Raw genomic sequence first — 25,107 nt, forward strand, 5'->3', positions numbered from 1 at the left:
ATTGCACAGGCAGACGAAATTGGCCAAATACATGCAAGTACAGTGCTTAAAGGGACTGTACAGTACTGGTTGAGGTAGGGATTCATGTTTTGAACATTCCTATGTGAGATAATGAAAAGCCTCTTATGAAATATGAAAGAGCATGTAATTTTAAGAAGGATTCAATGTTTATTTGATGAAAATTGGTTCTCAAATGATTGAGATATCAAAAATAGTGCTAATAATAAAAGGTGACATGCCACAACTTTATTAGGATCTCTTTGTTTCACCTTGTTTTTTGAAATCTCAGCCATTTCAAAACCGATTTTCATCGAATAAACTTTTGATACCCCTTAGAACTGCATGCTCTTTGACATCTCATAGAGTGGTTTCTGAATATCTCGCAAAACGTTAAAAGCTAAATCTTCACCTCGACCAGAACTGTACACACCCTTTAAAAGTGCACCATGGACCATTTTATGAGGAGATTGCCATATAAGCTAAATCCATGCATATCATTCTGTTTCAAGCCAGTGTATGGTTTAGGAACATGCATAGATGCATATTGTCATGTCCTGTGTGGCAGAATGAGAATGCAGTCATTCACAATTTACTTAATGAGTGTAGTATACCTGCATCATGCTCTTTGTACTCAGTAATAACACATAAAATATTTTCATATTTTTTTGGCGGATCTCCCCCTCGTTCAAAATCTGGTTTTTCTGCTTGATGGACATATTTCTTTCTTTTCTTGTTTTTTCTTCACACAAAAAGTCACAGAAGTTATTGTTAGGAATCCTCTTAAACACTTGATCCTGAGTGACTTGCACACACAAACTCTAATTCAAAATGAACATCCATTGTTCAAACTTAGAACAAAAGCGCAGACAGAGTAAGCTTTATTTATTCCATGAGTTGGACAAAATAAGGCAGACTAATTTATTCCCAGCCAGGCGAAGAGAAGATTAGCTCCTGCTATTCATAACGTAAGTTTAACCTAAAAAAAAATACACACATACACACACACACACACACACACACACACTCGTTCACACAAATCTTCAACTGTTATGAAGGTTTTCCCACCTACAAACTTCTGATGACAACAAGGCAAAGATTAATCATGCCTTGGAGACCCGATTTCAGTAAGTACACACACACACAAAAAAAGAATTTGGTCAACAAGACGGGGAGGGGGAGGTGGGCGCAAGACGGCTCATTACCAGTAAAGCTTGTCGGCACTTCAGGCGCAGGAATAAATGTGCAATATTAAACATTGCACCTTTGACACCATTTGGCTAAGGATCACTTTTGTGCATGGCTTGTAGCAATTATTGTGCTTTGATAGTTTTCATTCAAAGAATTCAAAGAGAGGAGTCTGTTGTGATTGTGCATGAGAAGAACAGATTTACTTTTTGCTCCCCAAAAAGGAGATTTAAAGAATCTTTGTTAGTTGAACTGTGTCTACTTAGCCTTACTGAGTCTGTTCATTCAAAAGTCTTTAAGGCATTTTAGCTTAAAATGGCACCGATTTCTCCAGACTGCATATTAAGAAAAAGCATGCGTATGGAACAGAATACAAAATGAATTTAGTTTAAACAGATTTGGTGAGATTAATGTCTGTCTCATTTCAATTCAGCAGCCTTAGTAAGAAGGAAAATGTTAAAATGTGACCATAAAAGATACATACACATGACATGATTTGTTTATATGGCAGCATTCTTTGCATGGACTCTGTAATGAGTTGCGACAGAAATCTATTTTGGCTTCATATCTTACAAAGATAGCCCACTTCATTCTCTGATATGTCTACGACTTGTCTTCGTAAAACGACTGGACGACAGCTAAAGCCCAGCTAAAGCCACATATATGCAGAATTCCCCAACAGTTGTCACGGTGACAAACAAACAAACAAATTACACATTTCAGAGCTCATACAAAATCTGCATTTTTGTACATGAAGTCTTCAAAATGGCCAATGGTGAATTTGCAGAGGAGTCTCGTTATATGAAAGATTTCCACTTGCTTCTTCTTACATATAATGTAAACAAGAAATTTTCAATATGCAGGCAATATTCTATTTCTGAGAAAAGCAAAAACCAAATCATACTCAAACAATCAAATTGCCGAAACAGCACATTCCATCCTAGTAAACAAATAAAGAACTTGCATTTCACAGAACTGTGATCATTGGAGAGAAATTTCTTTCCATAGTTAAACTTCTTTAAGTCGGACTTTATTTAGTTTCATAACACATTGAGTAATCAACCTGGGGTCAATGAAAAAATTGCCAGTCGGATTTTCCAAATGAGTTAACACAGCGATAATGATCTCCAATTCCTTTCTGGAGCATTATTTTGCAAGGTTAAACCCTAAACAATATAATGTTTGCACAAGTTTTAAATAATGTTTGTACAAGTTTTCTTTTTCTCTCAGAAACACACACACACACACACACACACACACACATACAGCATATATGCACAGACAAACACATAAACACCCACTCCTTTCGAGAGATGCAGCAAGTTCAAAGATTACCAATTTCTATACATGAGTACATATACATCTGTATGTAGTCAGCAAACTCAAGTACCAATTTAGCATCAGGATTACAGTCCCACCCTATGAAGTACATGTAGCCAAGAGAACTGACCAACCATCACTTTCTGCATGCAATCCCATGCTGGGCATGGCAGACATTTGCCTGCCGTGAGGAAAATGGACTCATCATCCCCGCCCCACACAATTTCTCGACAAAATTACGTGGAAATTCTTCACAAACATTCCTTTAAAAGAATCATATCTGTAGTATTTGTGACCTCAGGTGCAAGCACACTGAGCAATCTTTCACATTTGTTTGGTAAACTCTTGACAAATGTCAGAAGGCAGCGTGTGATGTCATAGAAAAGTGATGTCATATTCAATGTTAGAAACACAATACTCTGTTTTTGTTTGTTTTTTTTTTTGCAGCTGCAATAGAGGATATGATACTCTGCATTTTTTAGTTTTTGAAGGAGGCATCAGGTTACTTATATTACAGAAATACATATAAACCATGCTGTATATATATATATATATATATATTTATATATATATATATATATATATATATATATATATATATATATATATATATTTATATATATATATATATATATATATATATATATATATATATATGGGCCGTGATGTGAGAAAAGGGCCCTTACGGCATCAAATACCGAAAATGAGTTTTCACCTCCACATTGTAGAAGGAACTCTGACGTATTTAGATATGCAAACCTTTTTCTGAAATTCCACTCCTCAATGACCCCATTATGACATTCAAAAAAGCATGTTTTGTCTAAATCCTGATTCCAGGTGATCTTCACAAATAATTATAAAAAGAAATAATAATAATAATAATAATAATAATAATAATAATAATAATAATAATAATAATAATAATGATGATAATAATAATAACTATGATAATAAGAATGATTTTCAGCTTTATACAACTGTTAACATAACATTGTTTAGGGTGATCTGGACTGAGTTAGAAAGAGCTCTGAAAACTTAATATAGCTCATGTAAAATTAAAAGCAATTAATGTTACATTGTAGTTTAACTTTCAGCAAATAGAAAAGTCCACCTCCCACTTACAACCTTCATACCACTATCCAATGACTCATTTTGTAAATAAATGAAAAGGGGCAAGTAATCTTACAGTGACACAACATGCATACCAAGTAACATGCCATACTAAGTGTTAAATTTGCACATATGCAAAGACTACGAAATCCCATTTACAATTAATCCAATGAGAGCTAGTTTTTGTTTTGCTTCATCTTTGCAAATTATATGCAACCACACCAACATTTATTGTTCTATTTTTTTAGTCATATGTGAGATGGGCGGATGAAGGAATAAAAGAAAAAAAAAATGAAATATGTGAATGGTGGTGGCAAAGAAGGATAGTTGGCTCATCTTAACAAGATGCGGAAATGGCGGGGGCCCGGTATTTGACCGCCTCTCCCCACTCTCATGACCCCTCACCTCCGGGTCACGACCTCACCCCGATGGCACTTCCAGTTTGTGTCTGCGGAGACAGGGGGGATTACGCCCTTCCCTTCCCCCTGATCCGAAGCACGCATTACTCCGGCATCAGATCCCATTTGTTTAAATGGAAACACGCACTGCTCGGAGAATAATAAGAGGAGCCATTCTGAACGATTTGAGAACCCAATTTGGGAGCCCCTTCCACGTGAGATTTATGCACTTAAACCATTCATTCATCAAACATAAGTGCATGTGGCAATGATTTCCCTACCCGACTGCCCTTACAAAACAAGTTAATGTGTTCAATTCCACTTCAGAAGGAAAAGAGAAGATATCAGTAATCCCAAATATGGACACACACTTAGTTTCTAGGAAGCATATTTGAATTTCAATAGTAAAATGCAATTCCTTTGCAAAAGAAAATCTATAAAAAAAAACCCAAACATTCCAAAGTTTTACTTAAAAATTAACTTAGGTTTAGATTTTTCTATTCCTGTTAATAGTTTTAATAACCAATTTAAATTCATGGTCTGACTATATAACAAAAAAAATTATCAACTCACTATGAATCATTCTTAATTTCTCTGATCATGGTTAATGACTACATATGTACCATCATAGTCATTTTGGCATTGATGATTCACATCTCATGTTCATCAGTGACAAATGGGACTGAACTACAGAGTAGAGAAAAAAGTGGTTTTAAGTCCAACACACACTTAATCTGATGACATTTTGGGAAGATTAGTATGTAACGTACTGATCAAGTGTACCAAATACAACATTGGTTTTGTGTGGTAACTTTTGTATAGTACGAATTGTGTGGTCACCGCATTTCAAAAATCATAATTTGTGTGCTTTTTGAAGAACTGTGGTCTACTTTTGTGGCAAGGCTGATATCAATTTTGATATTTTGTGCAAGCTTTCTATGGATCAATGCAAGTATTAAGTCTTCCCACTCTATTTTCTATCTTCATTTTTTCCCTCTTTGCCTATTGTTTATAAAGGAAAAAAAATAAATGGAAAACAAATTGATGCTATTGGACACTAGAAGTCTACAATCATTTTAATCAATGGATAGGTTCATGAACACTTCACGGAGTTCATCTGAGGTCAGCAACAAGGCAGACTGCCCTCTATTGACGAGTCTGACCCCCTGACGTTGTCTACCAGGTGTTAGTTGTTGAGCATAGCAAATCCTCCACAGTGACTCCTAAACCGTCCCCACCCCCAACCCCCCCCCCCCTTTCTATCTCAAGTACAATATTTTGACACTAGTATCCCTAACCTGCAGGGCCAGAGTCACAGAATTAAAAAGTCCCCTGGGCTCCGCCGTCAAATTGGTAGATTATGAATAAAAGATTCAAATTCCACCTTTCCCTCTCCCTCCTCGGTGTTATTTTCTTGTTTGCAAAGTGGAGACGGGATTTCAGAACACCACAAGTCTTGGGTGGTACCACATCAATTACTTGCAATTTCTCGTGTGCCAAAGCTCCCTCCTCAAGACATGGAATGGTTTCTATCAAAGTCTGAATGGTAAAAGGGAAAGGAAGTGCTTCAAACACATGGATATATGCCCTAATCCAGTTGACATCTCACGTGGGTGATAGTGATAGCGACTGAAATGCCACTTTCCCGCTCTCATGCCAGGCACAGATTTTATTGAATTTTTAACAAAATCAAGGGGAATGTGGGGGGGGGGGGTGGGTAGGGGGAAGCAGTCTGCAAACTTTGAGGAAATGAAAGAAATATGTGAATCACGACATAAGTATTCCAAAAGTCGAGTCACTTTCTGTTCACTAAAAATTTATTTAACTTGTAGGCAACTTTAAAACCATCAAGTCCATCTATCTGTTATATTCATATACTGAGCATTTAATATACACTTTCATGACAGAGATTATCAAGAATTCAATAAACAAGAGTATTTGTTGCCCCTCCCTATCAAAGTTTCCTTTTCTATCTTCTTCTTTTTTTCAAAAGCAATGAGAAAATACCGGTAGATGAACAACATTCCAACAACACAATACTTGGGGTATGAGTTTTCTTCAATTTGTCTCCCTCTGTACAAATGAAATTTGTAAAATTGCAACTGCTGATCTACATTTTAACAAGCATGCACTGAAAACCTTCTATGGGTAGGTATCCATAACAACCTGCATGTACCCATTCACGTGCAAAGGGGGTGTGGTTTACAATCCATGCACGTGATTGGCAAGCAATGTGTCATTCTGTTTGGACTATTGCGCATGCATGTTGGGTGTATCGAAGGAATGTGACTGCGGGAATGTTCTAATTGAAGGGTTGTCGGGGTAATGTCAGGGTAATGTCAGGATAATTTTAACCCTATAGCTGGCTAGGTTAGAATTTGGCAAAAATTTCAATGACAACGTATGAGCAACATTTCATGGCGACCGTTTTTAACAGGCAGGGTAAAAAGAAAGATAACTCGGACGGTACCCAGACATTGTCGTGGTAACTCTAGTTTGAAAGGCTTGGTTAAAATGGGGTTTAAGATGGAGTGGCATTGCACTGTAAGTATGAGAACACATTCGTCACCACAAATGCAAGCATGTGTGCATGCTTCTATTAGACAGTACGTGCTTATACTGTCTAATGCGTCAACATCCAGACATTTGACAAAACTAGGAATGAGATTAGATGACAATGAAGAATCAGAAGGAATGTATGGACGTAGGGGCCAACGGCAAGGGTGCATTAAAATTTCTAGTTGCATAGGGCCCCATTTTCCTCCACGCACAACTTCCCTGTGTCTACAAATTTGTCACCAGAGTGCACATTTGATGATAGAAGTGTCATTCTTATGACATATTGTCAAATGGTATTCAAATATTTGGCAGTCACGTAAAAAATAAAAAAATAAAAGAATTTAACAAAATGGCTGCCTCCATTGTAACAGGACTTTGGCTCTTTACATCCAAGCATGATCAAAGGACACTATTTTAGGTCCGCAATATGTACCCTTCTGATGTATGGCTATGAATGTGTTACATCTCTAGCACAGCTTTTAAATAGGAATTCATTTGAAAGGCACATTTTAATGTGATCTACTGTATATTTAGTCTCATTAACAACAACTTAGAATTGATATAGTTAAAGATGTCAAATTGAAATTGCAATCTATAGGGCATAACAGTTTTATTCTCATTCTGTACTTCTTTTGTTGTTGTTTTTTCTATCTTTCTCTGTTCCCTCTCTGTTTCTCCTTTTCTTTCTCAAGAGAGGGCAAATGCAGAAAAGTATTCAAACATGTACTCATTCATAACAACTGGTAAATAAGATTTAGAAGAAAAGGTGACTAGCAAATACTCATGGTTCCACACATATGCAAACACAGTGCATGATCTTGTAGCTCCAAGTAGCTCTTGAGTGGAAGGAGAGAAATTACTTATTGATGGAAAGTCTTGAAGCAAAGGAATGAATAAGAAATAAAGGGATAAAACAAATAAATGCATAAAATATAGAATAAGAAATTTTATTTGGAAATTATTTAAATGAAGTAACAGATTTATTCAAAAACTGTATAAAACAGACAAGTTGGCAAATGAACCACCAGACATACAGACAATGGACAGATGGGTAGAAAAGGACGGATACAGATATCTATTGATATAAAGATATCATTGAAGAAAAAAAAAAAGATCAAAAGGTATAACTAGAAAAGCACTCTGAGAGCGCAGCCCTCCGCCAAGCAGCAAATTTCCACCGTGATCTTGCTCTTCCATAGAGATCAGTGATTTCCACCCACTGAAAAATCACCCGATTTCCCAATATAGAAGCCTTTGTTACGTCATAAATCCTCAGAAACTAGAGCACGCACTTTAATGCGCACATGAAAACCTCAAAAATGCGCAGCTTGAACTCCCAAGTTCATTGACCATACCTGGCAAAATTCCAAAAATCCTTCATAAAATCCATAAAAATTTCCTGATCACTACCAAAATTTAATCATTTGTTACTTGTGTCATTCTCAACCCTTCCTCCCAGTTTCATCCAAATCCGTGCACAACTTTTTGAGTTATTTTGCACAAAGGACAAACTAACTAACAAACAAATCAACGGTAATGAAAACATAACCTCCTCCCTTGGCAAAGGTAATTATTCCTATAAAAGTCAGAAAGACAAAGAAAAATGAAAAGAAATAACTGTAGTAGAGGGATGAAAAACAAGTGACAGACAAGTGTAGCTTGACACATGAAAAGGAGGGAGTTTAAATAGAAAGAAAATTGGACTTAGACTTCACTTTTTCTGCATTTTGTACTACACTAATAAAAGGTAAATTGCTTGAATCAGGCTGGATTTCTCATAGCATGGCTGAAATCCCAGTAACTTCAGTACATTTTCAGGATACCTCAAATGTTGAGAAACACAGGCATGGTCAGGATCTAGGACAGACATCTATTTTCATCGTGGGGTGTAGATAGCGATCTTTCTCTTCTTGGAAGACATATGATTCTCATCTTTTGCAATAAATCTGAGGAGAGTCTCCTGAGACTCACGGCAATTGCGTTCTTGGCTCAACGTGTATTTGAGCTTGGAGTGCATTCAAGAGGAAAAATCATCAGAGTATGGCATTAGCATATGTTTCATGGATAGACAGCCTTGGGTAATCTTGGAGATTTATTGTATTTATACTGTGTTAAATAGTTTGTATCTTCAACTGTTTAGTAGTACCTGTTATACAGCATTCTTCCAAGTATACTGTCATGTAAAAAAACTGTAAATTGTGACAAATGATTTGAAGTTAAAGGGATGGTACAGTTTTGGTTTTGACGGGGCTGCAGGTTTCCAACTTTTTTTTCCTCTTTTTTTGCATATGTGTTGGTGAAATAATGAGAAATCTCTTGTTTTTGGATATTTCAGTCATTTCAAAACCAATTTTCATCAGATAAAATCTTTCAATTCTCCTTAGAATTGTATGCTCTTTAATATTTCATAGAGTGGTTTCTAATTATCTCACAAAACGTTAAAAGCTGAATCCTCACCTCAACCAATACTATACTATACCACCCCTTTAAGCTAACCATATTAAGTCAGGTGAAATGTGAAAATCAGATGAGCTTGTAGTGATAGTATCTTAGCTTGATCACCACATCTAACTTATCTATTAGACACTCAAAGCACTGAACATATTATCATGAAGATCATCCAAAGGCAATACAAGACGGTCAAAACACACATTTCTCTTGCCTCTCAAAGGTTACCATTATCCTTTAAAGGGATCGTACAGTTTTGGTTGAGACCTAAATTTGGGTTCATAACATTTTTGATGAGATAATGAGAAACCTCTTATAAAATATGAAAGAGTATGTCATTCCGACAGGGATTCAATGTTTATTTGATAAAAATTGGTTTTGAAATGTCTGAGATATCCAAAACAGAGCAATACTTATAAAAGGTAACACCCACCTTTTTATTAGGGTCACTTTGTTCTACTTTGTTTTTGGATGTCTCAGCCATTCCAAGACTGATTTTCATCTCATAACCCTAGAATTCCTCTTAGAATGATGTGCTCTGTATCATTTCATAAGTGGTTTCTTGGTATCTTGCAAAAAGTTAAAAGCCCAATCCTCATTGTCACCAATACTATACCATCCCTTTAAAGTTCAATTGGTTCTTTCAACAGTAGCACTTGCAGCACAATTGACAACATTGAAATCGTACAAGAGTCAACCACAGATGCTTGCCAGAACATTTTTATAGTCAGTAATCCTCACTGGGTTCAGATCTGAAAGATTGTGTCAACACTTGTGGTCAGAATCGTTCTGGACTTTTGACAAACTCCCTCCTTACACTCAGTGGCCAAACATTTATGTAGGGAAAAAAAAAATGCTTTGCACTGAAATTAAAGAAAAGAAAAACAACAAGAATCATTTTTTTTCCTTAATAAATTTCTACAGATGTGTTTCAGACATGCCAAAATCAGAGAGTTGCCAAATGTGAGATATTGTGGCACGTCAGTACCACCCATGGGTGCAGGGGAAGGGTGTTTCCTTTTCTCATGGTTAGGAACTTTACCATTTTTGAGCTGTAAATTGTGGTGCATACTGATATTTCAGCTTATTCTGGCAAAAAAAAAATATACATACATACATAAATACTACATTCATACAAATTATACATATAATGTATTGTCTCAAACTGTGACTTTTTTGGTGGTTGGAAATCCATTTTTTCTTTTGTTCTGCATTTGTGTGTGTTGAAGCGTGACAAAAAGCTTGTCACGAGCAGACACCTGAGGTGCGAATCTAACACAATTTATAACACATTATCGATTCTCACATGCTTAACATGTGAGACTTGGAAGGTCTGATGTTTGATGAAACACAGATAAGGATTATGCTCCTTGACAAAATACCTCATTTCATCAGAGCACAGCCCATATTTCCTTAGTTATGGTAGTCATAAGTTCAGTAGAGTTCACAGGAAAAAAAAACCCAACAACAACGTATCTTTCACATCATCTTCACATTTGCATAATAATCATTTCTACTGAAAGAAAGCAAAACAAATATAGCTTCAAATAAACTGAGTACCATAATATTCACCAACTTTCAACTGAACATACAGACTAAGACTTGCATATCAAAGTTATGACATAACTTGCTTTGTCTATTCTGGCCAAAGGCATTACACTGTCTGCTTGATATAAATATTCTCCTTGGGAGGGAAATTATCTCTTCTCCATACCACAGGAGGGCAATATTTATATTGCACAACCAAACTGAGGAATGTAACCATCTGTCAAAGATACACGATTCAACCTCTAGATAGACCCCCAATAGTCTTCCAGCTGAAAGTGACTGACAAGCCAGTTACAGTAGGCATGATCTCAGCACTAGAGGGCAGTATGCCACTAATTCTATGGACACACACTGGAGCAATTGAAGTGCATCAAATTAAGCAATGCATCTTTTCTCTCACAACCAATTCTGCAGGAGTATATCATACAGTCTTACTCTTTAGCTTGAATTTTCAGGGGCCTTGTGGTAAGGCTAATTACATGTACCTTTTTTACATAATCATTCACTGAAATTAATGACTAATAACAAACAAACAAATGCAGCAAAACAAAGCCACACCTTTTCCTTGATCTTTGTATCATCCCTAGCAAGCATGGATTCCATCTGGTCTTTCTTTGCCCAAATAAGTTTACAGCTTGTATTCAACCATCTTGACTCTATTCACTTGTCTTTCATATTAACATCAATTTCTACACTAATAGCAGTTCACAGTACAATTTGGTATTTTCATTGTACAGGACCACTGTGCACCTTTATATTGTATGTACACACAAGGAAGAAGAATATTAATGACAGCAATGATAAACATGATAGCAGTGATGCTAACACTACTACTAAACTACTATTACTACTACTACTACTACTACTACTACTACTACTACTACTACTACTACTACTACTACTGTTACTACTACTACTACTACTACTACTACTATTACTACTACTACTACTACTACTACTACTACTACTACTGTTACTACTACTACTACTACTGTTACTACTACTACTACTGTTACTACTAATACTATTAATAAAAACTTTTCAAAGCATTCATACAGTCCACAGCTGAATTATATAAGTGGCAACAAAATTTAACTCTGCACAGGGGATGGTAAGTTGGAAGATCAGTTTCCGAACACATGGCTACATGATATCCTAAAAGCATTTTTTTTTTTTTTTTTTTTTTTTTTTTTGCTTAAAAAGTCAATCAGTCTTTTTCTTTATTTTCTTCAAGAAATAAAAATATGACTTTCTGGAACAGACAACCCTACCTACTTTTCTAATAATAGCTAATGCCAAAACTATTCAACACAAGGAGAGTGGACAAATGTAATCATAAAAACTTGTCCCTCTGTACTTGTCGATATAAATACTCTGTCCATACAGTCCTTTGCAACAAATATAAAAACATGTATTTTCAGAACTAGGAACAAGAGATGGCGCTATTCATATATTGTGTTCAGGACTCTTGCTAAGCCCATGCAGTGGAGAACACCCTTTTTCTTTTTCTTCTTTTTTTCTTTTTTTTTTTAGCGTGTTACTGCTGTTTCTTAACCATTTGAGCATTAAAGGGATCGTATAGTTTTGGTTGAGACTTAACTTTAGGTTTCAAACACTTTTTTGGTGAGATAATGAGGAACCTCTTACAAAATATGAAAGAGCATGTAATTCAAAGAGGAATTCAGCATTCATTTGATGAAAATTGGTTTTGAAATGGCTGAAATATCCAAAACAAAGCAATCCCATAAAAGGTGGGACCCACCTTTTATTACGATCACTTTATTTTGCTCTGTTTTTGGATGTCTCAGCCATTCCAAATCTGATTTTCACTAAATAAACTTTGAATTCCTCTTTGTAATAGAATGGTAAAGTAGTAGAATGGTCAAAGTTCCCTTGGATGCCGGATACAAGTATTTGACCAAGACTTAACACTATTTTTTCCCCTTTGTGTCATTACAATCTTTAAATATAACCTTTTGGTGGCCCAAGATAGAAATGAACACAAAAATCCATTAAATCTTAGTTGTCAAATTGGGCCATCAAAAGATAACCTACATGTACAGGGTGTATTTGGAAGTTTGGTGGCCCGACATCAACTTTTAGTGGCCGCGGGCCACACAGTCAGATCACCCTTACGGTCAAGCCCTGGTAGCATATTGATGACAGGCTCACTAGTAGACTCCTGGCTACATTAAGATGACATCAGCAATGTACATTGGTGGTTGAGGCAGTCTATTACATCATCAAGCAGAATGCTCACTCATTTCAAGCATTGTGTGATGGGGTGGTCGGTCTTATCCAGGGCCCCGTTTCATAAAACTTGTTATCAGTGACAAGTTGTTATAGTTGTGAAAAGCTACTGAAATCCTTGCATCTGATTGGCTGAGAGCAAATTTGTCATAGAAATGTGGCAGTTGTCACTGATAACAAGTTTTATGAAATGGGCCCCTGATTTATTTTCACCTCTTTCAAAAAAGAAAAGAAGAAAGAAAACTCTCCCCATATCTCATTCAAAACCATTGACAGCTTGGACAAAGTCCATTACCATCACAAAGTTGGATCATGAGCCAAGTGAATGCATCACCTCCATTACATGATGGCAGTGAGAGTTGTACCCCACTGAAACAGTAGATATGGGTTGCAATATCAAAAATATGATGACATTCACCTGAGGAGCAATTCCACATCATGTTCAAGTTAGTTTTCATTTGTATGCAGAGTGAAAACAAGCAATCAGAATGATAGAGTAGAAGTTCTATCAAACTCAGACATAAAATAAACAAGATACCCAGGGGGCTCACGCTCATCTGTGTATCACAAGTTTACCTTTCATGCAGCAACTAATCTGAATGCTAACATGGCATATCACTTACAATTTGAGAGAAGAAGATTTCAAAGAGTCCTAAATTTGGGGGATTTGTCTGTCCCCCTCCCACTTGTCCACTTTGGGCATTGCACTCCTGTTTCTCCCCCCCCCCCCCCAAAAAAAAAAAAAAAAAAAAAAAAAAAAGAGATCCTATACCCAATGGGATGTTACCTGCCAAGTTTGGTGAAAATCCATCATAGGATTTTCAAGAAGAAGATTAAAATAGACAATCTAGGTTCCCATTTGGGGCACCCTGGATCTACCATGAACAAACTTAAATCAATGTACTAAACTCATAGTATCAACTTAGCTCTTTTACTTCTGTTTCTAGAGAAGATGATTGTTAAACATTCTTTGTTTTTGATTTTTGGTTTTTGGTTTTTGGTTTGGTTCTATTAAAGATTCCTTAATTTGGGGAGATTTGTCCCCCCCCCCCCCCCCCCGCCTCCTTTTTGTGCTGGGTCTTTCATTTGAGGTGTCACTGCTGTAAGGGGTTGATTTCTCATGATGGGATTAATGGATGCTGGTTGCAGACAGGCTGGAATTATTTGTCACATCAGTGACTCACTAATAATTTCTGAAAGCCTTGGCAACAGGGCAAGAAAATGGACAGGAAGACTCTAGGAGACATGTGGGGTATGGGTCAGGATAGCATGTCTCACTAGGGGAATTGGTCAGAGGCTGTTCCCAATTGTTCGCTGTTTATAAATGTGGCTGGAAATCTCGAGCTTTATGATTGTAGTGTAGCCAGGGTCAGATTCATACTGAGGGGAGGAAATTGAAAAAGATCTTGCCAACTGAGCAAGCAGCCTCCTTCCATAGGAATACATTGGTTTTTCTTCAGCTGAATAGGGAGCTTTAGATTTTAGACGCGCGGACGTTCAAAGAGAAAAAAACACGATCTGAGCGTGCGCAGTAGCGCGGATCAAGTTACTGCGCACACTCAGATCATGTTTTTTTCTCTTTGAACGTCCGCGCGTCTAAAATCTAAAGCTCCCTAATATTTGATACTCTGAACCTCTATTTTGGGTGCTGCTAGTAAAGGGCCTATCTCACTGGTGGAGATGTTGCCACAACTGTTGCAGCTTGTGTGACTCGAAGACTAAAAATTGGCTTGCTCTCTCACCGTAAGGCAACTCCACGGCAACATCCAAGACATCTCCAAACTACTGTAGGTGACATCTTAAATATTTGCCCGGAAGTTACGGGGATGTCGCTGTGATATATAAAGAAAGATCACTGCGATTTCTCTGAGACGTCTTCTCAGTTGTGGAGTTGTCTATGCCAGCAGATCATTGCCATGGGCTTCTGCACAGTTGTGACAATATCGCAGAGATGTCTCCGACAGAATTAGTCTCCTCCGCAATGTGGGGACCACACCTGATGGAGAAATCTGTGAGACAAGCTCGCGAGTGGAAAAAGTCTCCCCCCAAAAAATCAAACATTCAATTGTCTAGCAACTACTGAGAGACCCAACCAGTCACCAGAAGATGTTGCAAAGACGTCTCGGCAAAGAATGAAGATGCCAGTTGCCACTAGGTCCCCACTTAGTCTCTACGCCAATGAGATACTGTCGTGTGCCATGGAGTACATTGCGAACGCGCATGATTCCAGGAATCTATGCCCAGGAGTGTTATTCTTATGTCCTTGCCAGCGTTTGCGTCACTTTCCTGGGCACTGGATTCCTTGAATCGCATGCATTCGCCTCGTTCTCCGGGGCACATGACAATACCCACATAGACATCTCAGCCTCCGAAAGCATGTTTGCTGTGTGGAGTTCAGCATCCACAAAAAAACATCTGATGATGCTCCTGACAGGAGTTTAGGGAATAGCACATTCTGTTTTTCTGTGAAATATATATTACCTGAATACTATTTGAAAATAAACTGACATTCATAATTCTGTGCTACAACACAACAAAAGTCCACGCAAACATATCTACCTTTTTGTCCAAATATTCCCCTGCGATGACCTTGACTCTGGCACCCCCATCCGTCACACATGGAATGTCCTCTTTCCTTGAGTCTTGGTAGGCAGGCTCAGTCATCTTCTCCGCAGGACTCAAGTTGACCCAGAGCTCAAGGCTGTGGCAAACGTCTTCACCAGAGGGCATCTCACAGTGGACGATGCCTCGTCCAGCGGTCAGCAGCTGTTCAGCAGTGAAAAGAAATAATTAAAAAAAAAACCAAAACATTGAGTTCATAGACCACAAAATGCAGGTACCAGTAATCAGGCCACTTCCAAAAAGGGATTGTATAGTTTTGGATGAGATGGGGATTCAGTTTTTTACTTTCTGCGAAATACACGTAATTAGAAAATACTTATATGAAATATGAAAGAGCATACAATTCAAAGAGGCATTTTATTCAAAGTCTCTTTGATGAAAATTTCTTTTTAATTGGCTGAGATATCCAGAAACAAAGAGATCATAGGACAACTTTATTTTGCTTTATTTTTGTATATCTCAGACATTTCAAAACTGATTTTCATCACATAGTTTTAATTCCTCATAGAATTGTATGCTCTCTAATATTTCACTTGGTTTGTAAAATTTATTTCACAAAGAGTGAGATCCTGAATCCCCATCTCAACCAAAACTATACCATCCCTTTAAGATTACTTATTAAGATAAACAAAACATTACTATAGAAGTGACATAGGATATCCTCAGATGAAACAATATTTCTTGTAGCACAGGTTCTGTTCATTCGCATGCAAAACATATTTGCAATTAGATATGTGCATTTTGCTAATTAGACCTTACGTATGTTTTAAATGGACAAAACAGACTACCTGGTACAACAAGAAAATGTCCAAATTCGTTACACCTTCATGTCATATTCATCATCAATTGCTCACATTTGATCAAACAACATTCCAATCAAGATAATTAATTGCCGAACTCCTACTCGGTACAGTGGTCAAGAAGCCAAGGTTGTACTTGCCTGTTTAATATACAACTGCACCTTGTATGATCACGTATGTAATAGAATCACCTATATTTACACTCCCAAAGTTTACATTCTGCATTTCTATCAAGCAATTTACCTCTGTTGTGCCATTGCAGGTTGTCATATTCTATGAATTGCCAAATTTGCATGTTTGTTCAAACGACATTTATATACCATAGATAACAATGTAAACACTAGGCAAGACAGTCTAGCAGGCATTAATTTGTAACATAATAATGCACCACACTAGGCTTGTCTGTACATAATGGTGCATCACTTAGACCGTTGTGTGCTTTAACAGTGCAGGTGCATGGAATGGGCTTTTGGTGCAACCCTGAGGAATTTGCAATTTCCTCAATCCATGCACTGCATTTTAATGTTGCTGTAGCACTTACTGCAATGCTCTATTCAGCAAGCATAGAGTCAGATATACCAGAGAGATACACGATCACAGCCTAGATAAAGCAGAGACTCCAACTCTCCTGCTTTCGATGGGAGATCTCCCACCGAAAGTCCATTTTCGCTAAATCTCCTATTCTTCCACTTGAGATTTAATTTCTCCCGCCCTGGCTCTGTGTCGCCGGCTTAATATAAGATGCATTTTCTTCTTGCTTGAAATGATCTTTCTCCTGCTCATGTTGAATACACATTTTTTATATGAAATGAAGTTTTATTAGGGAAAAAAATATGATTTTTAGTGCCATCATATGTTGAAAAATAGTCCTGAGATAGCATGAAAGAGCACATAGAACCTCAAGGGTCCAGAACTTCCAGGGCCCTTAAACGGGCCCTGGACCCCGGCTGCATTAATGGACTTCATGCACATCAAATTGAAGTCTCCAGTTTGCCAAGGGTTTCAGGCGGGAGAATCTCCAGATCAGAAGGTGCTTGGGGTTGAAGTCTTCGAAAGAGTTGTAATTTCAGTTTGACCCACTTTCATTGTGAATAACATACTGCAAATAATTATAAGATATCATTATCAGCATGGATATCACAATGGAATCTATAATTTCTATATAGGTAATTTTGACTCATACTGTTTAATTACAGTATGTATACAAAGGTACTTCATTGCACATACCTGAATACCTCCTTCTTCAATGGATCCTTCATTACCAAGAAAGTCCTGATATTCTGTGCAGCCTTGAAGGACATATGATACCTTGAATTTCAGGAGGAAAAGAAAAGAACAAACAAAAAACAAGAGAATGAGCATTAAAAGACAAATTGTGCTGAGATCAATTGTGCAACATGAGATCTATAAATATACTGTGTACAGAGATCAACCTTGATTTCAAATCTTTCCAGGATAGACACAGCATAGCAAATTACTGGGTATGTATTAGGTATCAATGCTTTTTATCAGTATCAGATCCAAGGCATTACTGATGCAATAGCTACAACAACAACAAAAAAGAAGAAGAAAAAAAAAACATAGTCTTTGTTTGTGAAAGCAATTGGAGACTCTATGGTCACCTAACATGCATCATCACTTCTATAACAGGGTTGAATTAGTGTACATGCTGAACATTTTAAAAGGTTTTTATTTTTGCAAATTTCTCGAGTCGAGTGCTATTCGCGAATTTAAAAACACATGAAAATATTAACTCTGTTCCCAACATGAATATGACGTGCACTTATATACATTTCTCCATTCAGCACTGTACTCCACAATCATGAATTTAACCACTAACAAAATTGTTGGGAATTCCTGATTCGGGAAAATTTTGACTTGCTAAATATATAGCGTATACAGTATGTCACATTACTGATGCTTGTATTCAGGAGTGGGCTAGACAAGTGTGACATATGACATAGTGTGAAATGAAGTAATATTTCTATAAAATTCTAATGGGACCAAACGAAATATTAGCTCTCCTATTTTGTGCATTTAATTTTTACTGGTGCACCTTCCCTGTGATGTCACTGTTGTATCGTTAATATAGTTACATTTCGCAGAGTAACGGTGACGCAGAGTGCGATGTCAGAATTTCTTTGTGATGTCACAATTGTTTTGTTAAACATTGTTACATTTCAGAGAGTAATGGTACAAAGCTGCACACAATTTCAGAATTGCTTTGTGACATCATTTTGCAAATAGTATACTATTTGCAAAATGTTGTCATAGAAGTGACATCATTTTGCAAATAGTACTTCATGGAGTGTCAAATATGTGACATAGCTGAAAATACCAATAATCACGGGAAGCTCTTTCAACCATTCACTACAAGATAAATTTTGGATCCAAAATATAACATTGATTATCCATGGTGATTTAACTTACTATATCTACTCCCCTGTGTGGATGGTCTGGAAAGCCAGCCGGTTTTCTGACGGTGATTTCATCGAGAAGCAGGAAAGGATCAAAGTACTCCATCTGTGCAAAAAAACAAACACAAAAATTATTTTAAAATAATTTACAAAAAATTGCACAACCCGTTGACAGGTTTTATGGATATTTGTGACCAAATGATCCATCTTTGTATTGCTAAAAGTTGCCATATTCCCAGTGAACAACCCTATTTGTAAGTCTACAAGAAAAAGGTTTTTCATTGACATGAAAGAAACATACCAGTGGAATTCACTTGTACAATGGGGATGAGTAAAGTAAATCTAGGCAAAACTACACTGTCATTATGAACATCTACAGTTGGGTCCTACAGGCATCTCAAAATATATCTAGCCTTGCTGTTGAAAAACAGTAATGCCTTTTTTGCACAAAATCTAACAGGCTGAGTCTGCCATACCCCACCTGGTACCTTTGCCTGCAATTTCACTCTTTATGTGCCACGTTCGCATGCCCGACTCAGTCGCCGGCGTGCCAACTTCGCATATTCTGCTCAAACGCACATACCCGCCCAAACCGTTCAATAAATCACCTGAAAGTGTTTCTCATGGTTCTATTCCTGTCACAAGTAGCTTGCATTTCATGTGGTGACTGAATATCAAGTAGAATTCCTTACTCGATTTGAGAGCAAATTCAAAATTTCTATTTTGTGTGCAAAACTTATGCCTCTACACAATAATGCATTTACTAGTCATTTGAAAGAAAAATAACCACAGATTTGTCATACAATTTACATCAAAGCAAAGCTTGGCATTTTCTCTACAACTTTATTCATTACATGTCGAAGGTAACAAAAATCTATAAAAATTACATGGATTTGAAAAGCAGAATATTTTCCCAAAGCAGGAATACGTTGCTGTCTCAGAATAATGTGGCACACAGGGGGTTTACACCATGGCACATAGAGTTAAAAAAAAAGGGGGAGAGAAAGTGAACTTGGCATAATGATGATATCAAATGAGTGAAGTTCAAGAGCACAACAAATGAAACACTGGTGACCATAACAGTTTTCTTTTTCCTTCTTAACTCTAACTTTTTGCAAATCAACTTTCCATTCTTTTAGATTACGTCACAGGCAATGTGTGTGTCGATTTTCATCATGATCGTGCAGTCGACGACTGAGATCTGGGGGGGGGGGGGTTTGGGAGGCCTCCCTCCGGCTTTATCATCTACCAAAATAGCCCAGCCTAGTTAGGGAAAAATGGAACTGTCTTTACTGTCAAAACGCATTCATAAAACATACAATGTATTGAAAAACTTCCAGTGATTTTCAAGTATTTTTTTTCCCAAAGCTCCCATTACATGAGAAAAATTTTTTCTTGGGGGACGCTTAAATACGTTTTTTACCACTGGCGACATTACAATTGTATGTCGTTGAGTTTCTGGGCAGTGTGCTACACTTATGCATCTGGTCTGATGGTAGCTTACTGTACGTATACCTGCAATAGTGCAGCATCTCATAATGTGCAGAGATTCTATTTGCTATAGGGAAAGAAACCTTGGATAGATACAATACAGAACATGTCTCCTACATGTACCTCATCGCATCCAATGCTCCTTTGGACTTTGGCTCCCAGGCCCGCATCCGTGGCAACGCTGCCGAACCGCCTCATGACAAGTCTCGGGGATGAGCCTCCGGTGCCGGCATCTTCTCTCTCCTTGCTCTTGGCATCAGCCTTCCTCTTCTTCTTCTTTGCCAACGTCCCGAAGTGGCTTCCCGACTGACCCATCCAAAGAGACCGGAGAGCCTGCCCCCGATGGCCACTGTGAGACAGTACAGAATCATTTAATAACCCTTCCTGTGCCAGTGGGTCAAATGTGCACAAATTTCACACACATACTATGGACAGGAAATGAATGCTGCATTCAAGAGGGTTAAAAAAATAATTAGAAATAGCATGGCAACAAAAAGAAACAATTACATGCAATCAATGAGAATAATAAAGAAACAAGACATTTAACATACATGTAGTACTTACTAGCATGCAACGCAACGCTGCTAGCATGTAGCAAAACTCTCAACCATCCTTACATTCGAGTATTCTCTTTCATCTTCTGGGGTTCACAGTTGATATTTTGCTTCACCATCAGCAATGCATGATGGTATACAAGTGTAGTTCCTGTCTTTCAATGCAAGATTGTGCAGGCTGTAATGGTAGCAATATGAAATTTATTCCTTCATCTATTCTCCAGTCTCCAATTTTACATATGCAAACTATGGTGAACTTATACATTGATTATAATACCTGTAATCAATATCTGTCACAATTTTCTCCTCACGGCTGTGAGGTATTCCACTACATTGCATAGGTTTCTATGTTATTCATTCACACAGCGCAGATTCGTGCATTGCTTAATATGTGGAGGTACGGTACATTTAGTGGTAAATAGTGATAGGGTAGGGTGGGAGTCATGGCCTGATGACATTAGCATGGGCTGTGTTACTAAGTTAGTAAATAGGCCACATGGTGCTTTGGTGGTTCTATCATCTTTATGCAATTTTAATGATAGATTAACAATAACACAATGTTCTGGATACCTACCTATATGGCTAAAGATCATATTTCTTTTAAAAGCTGGACGTTTTCATCACTTTGTGAGATGATTTAGTCAATACAGACAAATCCCAGACATTCAGTCACATTTGGCTGGCCTGGCCCTGGCCCTGCACCTGTTCTGTGGCATGTCCTGACCACACGATTGCTAGTAAAGTGCTTCCTCGGAAACTAAGCCCCTGACAACTCCACTTCAACAGGGGCCGCGGAACCGGGGGAGCTGGAGCCCCCCCCCCCCCCCCCCCCCCCAGCATTTGACATGTATTGTAACGTTAGAACTGTGTGTCGTTTGCAATTCTACTTTTTCTAGTTTCTACTACTGTACTAGTACAAGCCTCACAATCCATACTATGGGCTCTGAATTTACATCACACCTAACCCAGCCAGATATACAGAGTAGCTAAGTTGTGTTTGATGTTTCACTTGTGAATAGGGATGCACATACAGTCTAGCAATGTGAGTCACTACCGACTCAATGACAATGTAATGTATGGTACACTCACGTAGCGGCGAGTGGCCGCTAGCTCTACCGATGTTACGGTGGCGCAGCCCGCTCCAGTCCCGTGTGAGGCGGCTCACTTGTCAACGACTGTCGACCACTGAGGCCATAACAAAGTCAAAACGAGGGATACGATATTTTACACTCAGAATGTCTACCGGTGCAGTGTCTACTGCCTTGCTACACCCATAAATCAACGTCACTTGCTTACCCTTCAACAGAATGTTTTTCCTTGGATCGAAACTCTTTACACCTTGTTCATGGTCTCTGTGTCAGGCATGCCGTACAGTTTACTGTTTGATTACATGTACGATCGATCTTTATGTTTTTTTTTCCCCCCATAACACTTGCAGTAGTATGCAGACAGACAGGTTGTGATCGACAGACACTCGTACCGATATACAAACCAAACAAGAGATGGCGCTTTTGTATTTTTGTCGGCACGGAACCCTACACTTCTATTACTTAGTATAGTTTTGTTTTTGTTTTTGTTTTGTTTTTTGACTTCACAGATTTTGTAAAAGTGAAAAGTATACATGTAATGTGATTTTATTTTCCCCCCGATGACTGAGTGAAACAATAATCCTGATACTAGTGTTCTTGAATGAATTTTGTATCGATGTTCTCATTCTCTAACAATGATGTAAAGTAACTATTTAGTGCATTGTGAATGCATGGCAAAGGGAAGGAACAATACCGCTAAACACAAATAGAATAAAAAGAAAGAAAACACCGTCACCAGAGCGGCTGGGTTAAGGATCGTTTTTTTCTTTAATAGTTTTAGGCTTTATCATTTTTATTGTTTTCATATAGAAGTTTTAGGCTTTATAATTTTTATTGTTTTCATATAGAATATATAGATATTACGTAATATGAAAGCTTATGAAAGAGGTCAAAGGTCAACAAAAGTATGTCAAAATTACTTCTATGACACAGACACAAGCACTTAAACAGACTCTGTTTTGTCATGTAACACTTTCCCATATGTAGGTGTGTCTCTCTCTTCCCACCTCCCTGGTCTCTCCTCCCACGTTAGAGAGATATTTTTTTTTTTTTTGATAAAAAATATTTACGTTGGTCATCGCGCAATTTCATGCATACTTTGGTATACTTTTTAAGACGCTACGATTCCTTATAATTCTGGAAATATCAAAACAGAAGAAAATCACCCCCGGATCCGCCACTTGCCAACCCACATTGAAAGGCATCATTTTTTTTTTTTTTTTTTTTTTTTGCTTCGACCATCAGACGACGAACTATACTTTTTCGCAAAGTATCTATACTCGTTATAAAGTATCAGCGTACAGGTTTGAGATTCATTCGAACATTTTTTTTTCTTTGAGTAGGTCGCTCAATTACTTAAGACAGAACATAAATGAATGTTCACACTGACGCAAGAATTATATGAACTTTGAATAGTACCCCTGTAAAGATTATGTTCTCAAAAAGGTAAAAGAAATTGCATTCACCTGCTTTTATTGTCATTATAAGCATGTTCTGAAAAATACAGGAGCGAATGTTACTGCATGAGGCCAAAACCACAGAATCAACCATTTTTCTTCCCCGCAATGTTTGATTAGTTTCTATACTGAGAGTGAAACCTACATATAATGAAACAACTTAAACGGCATTGAAAAAAAAACTACACCAACAACAGCAGCAGCAGCAGCAGCAACAGCAGCAACAACAACAACAACAACAACAACAGCAACAGCAGCAGCAGCAGCAGCAGCAAAATATCACACAACTGCAATGGCCGGAATTCGCAAAGGACGATTAAACCCATGCAGGGGCGGATCCAGGGAGGACCACAAACGGCGCACGCCCCCCCCCCCCTTTATTTTTTGTTGAAACAAAAGAAATAAAAAGAAAAAAAGGGGGAGGGGTGCGTGCGCCCCCCCCCTTTATTTTTGTAAACACGCCCCCTCTTTACGAAATTCCTGGATCCGCCTCTGCCATGGACAATGTACATTTCAACTGCGTCAATACACGTGACACAAAGTCAACGCTGAATACGAGCTGCATACATGTTTTATTTTGTGGGGGTTTTTTTTAGTTTTTTTTTTTTTTTTAATCCATTGACTAGAAAAATATAAACCATGACTTTGGTACAAACTTCTTTTGTGCATTTGGGCAATTACGATACGACATTTAGTCCATTAATTATTACATATAAAGCCTGACCAATATTTGCCTGTATGGCTCACAGCTCAAATTTAATTGCAAACCCATTAATGAATTAATATCATATGCCACTATCATATTCTACGCCCTCATGTCGGGTAAAATATAAATTTGTTTTACCCAAGTTGTAAAAATCGTATGTATGACTTACATACTTTTTAGTCATTTTCAAACTGTTGAACTGCATATGGAATATTTTTTTTTCTTTTTCACGTGATTTCAGCAGCTGATCTGAGTACAACTGCAACTATGTTTGATTGGGTCAACGGACTCTCCATTACCACGATTACATTCGGATTAAAAGTTTTAGGTCGGAAGGATAGCCTTCTATACTAAGGAACTCAGAGCCGTAAGCAATAACAGCTGCTATTTCACAACAAAAATAAGGACATCTCGATAACGGTTACCTTGCACGGAATGACAAGGCAAAGAAAAATAAGGCTTTGAGCTGCCTTTGATTTTTGTTCATGTCTTATTTTTCCAACCATTGACCTGTTGTAAATTCGTCATCCTTCATGGACATGCAGATAATTTAGCTCCTGATATACCTTGATTTACGGAAAGTGGCGAAGCCAGTTTGTTAGAATTTTTTGATAGTTTGCGAGTGTTGTTTTAAGATTTTTGTTTAAAGTGCACATGTCATTGAAAATAGTACAGCTGAATATAAAACAATCAAAATGTAGGGCATTTTTGAAAATTGATTGCAGCATCGTAGATGTGCCCATTATACTACTTTGCTTGTTTGCTTGTTTATACTTTTCACAAATCCTGATCAGTATCAATGCTTTCAAAGTAATAAGATGTCTAACTTCTCTTCGTTTTTTTAACAATCTTAAAAAGTATTTCTAAATCATTGCGCTATGATTTCCACCTGAAAAAGAATGATGCTTACAAAATATTTAAATCAAGGATACTATGTAATCGTAACTAATTAGCGATAAGAATACTAATGCCTCCTGCCGCTCTTATATTTATAGCTGCTAATTTACTTCTACCGATTGATCTCATCACCATCATGATTATGATCATCATTATCATAGACAATGTTGATCATGGTGATGGTGATGATGATGATGATGATGATGATGATGATGATGATGATGGTGAAATGACATTAGTCAATATAGATCCTCAGT

General features: G+C 37.5%; 1 protein-coding gene across 1 annotated transcript in view; it reads right to left on the minus strand.

Annotated features, from left to right (window-relative positions):
- LOC140235173 (uncharacterized) overlaps positions 1 to 20,463 on the minus strand; it is a 94,373-nt gene extending 73,910 nt beyond the window's left edge. The window contains exons 1-4 of the mRNA XM_072315208.1: positions 20,272 to 20,463; positions 18,671 to 18,763; positions 17,468 to 17,548; positions 15,378 to 15,584 (exon numbers count right to left, since the gene is read on the minus strand). Of these exons, the coding sequence (XP_072171309.1) occupies positions 15,378 to 15,584; positions 17,468 to 17,548; positions 18,671 to 18,763; positions 20,272 to 20,463 (573 nt within the window). The remainder of the gene's footprint in view (positions 1 to 15,377; positions 15,585 to 17,467; positions 17,549 to 18,670; positions 18,764 to 20,271) is intronic.
- Between the last annotated feature and the right edge of the window lie 4,644 nt (positions 20,464 to 25,107).

Source organism: Diadema setosum, chromosome 11 (assembly GCF_964275005.1).
Source record: "Diadema setosum chromosome 11, eeDiaSeto1, whole genome shotgun sequence".
Classification (NCBI taxonomy): Eukaryota; Metazoa; Echinodermata; class Echinoidea; order Diadematoida; family Diadematidae; genus Diadema; species Diadema setosum.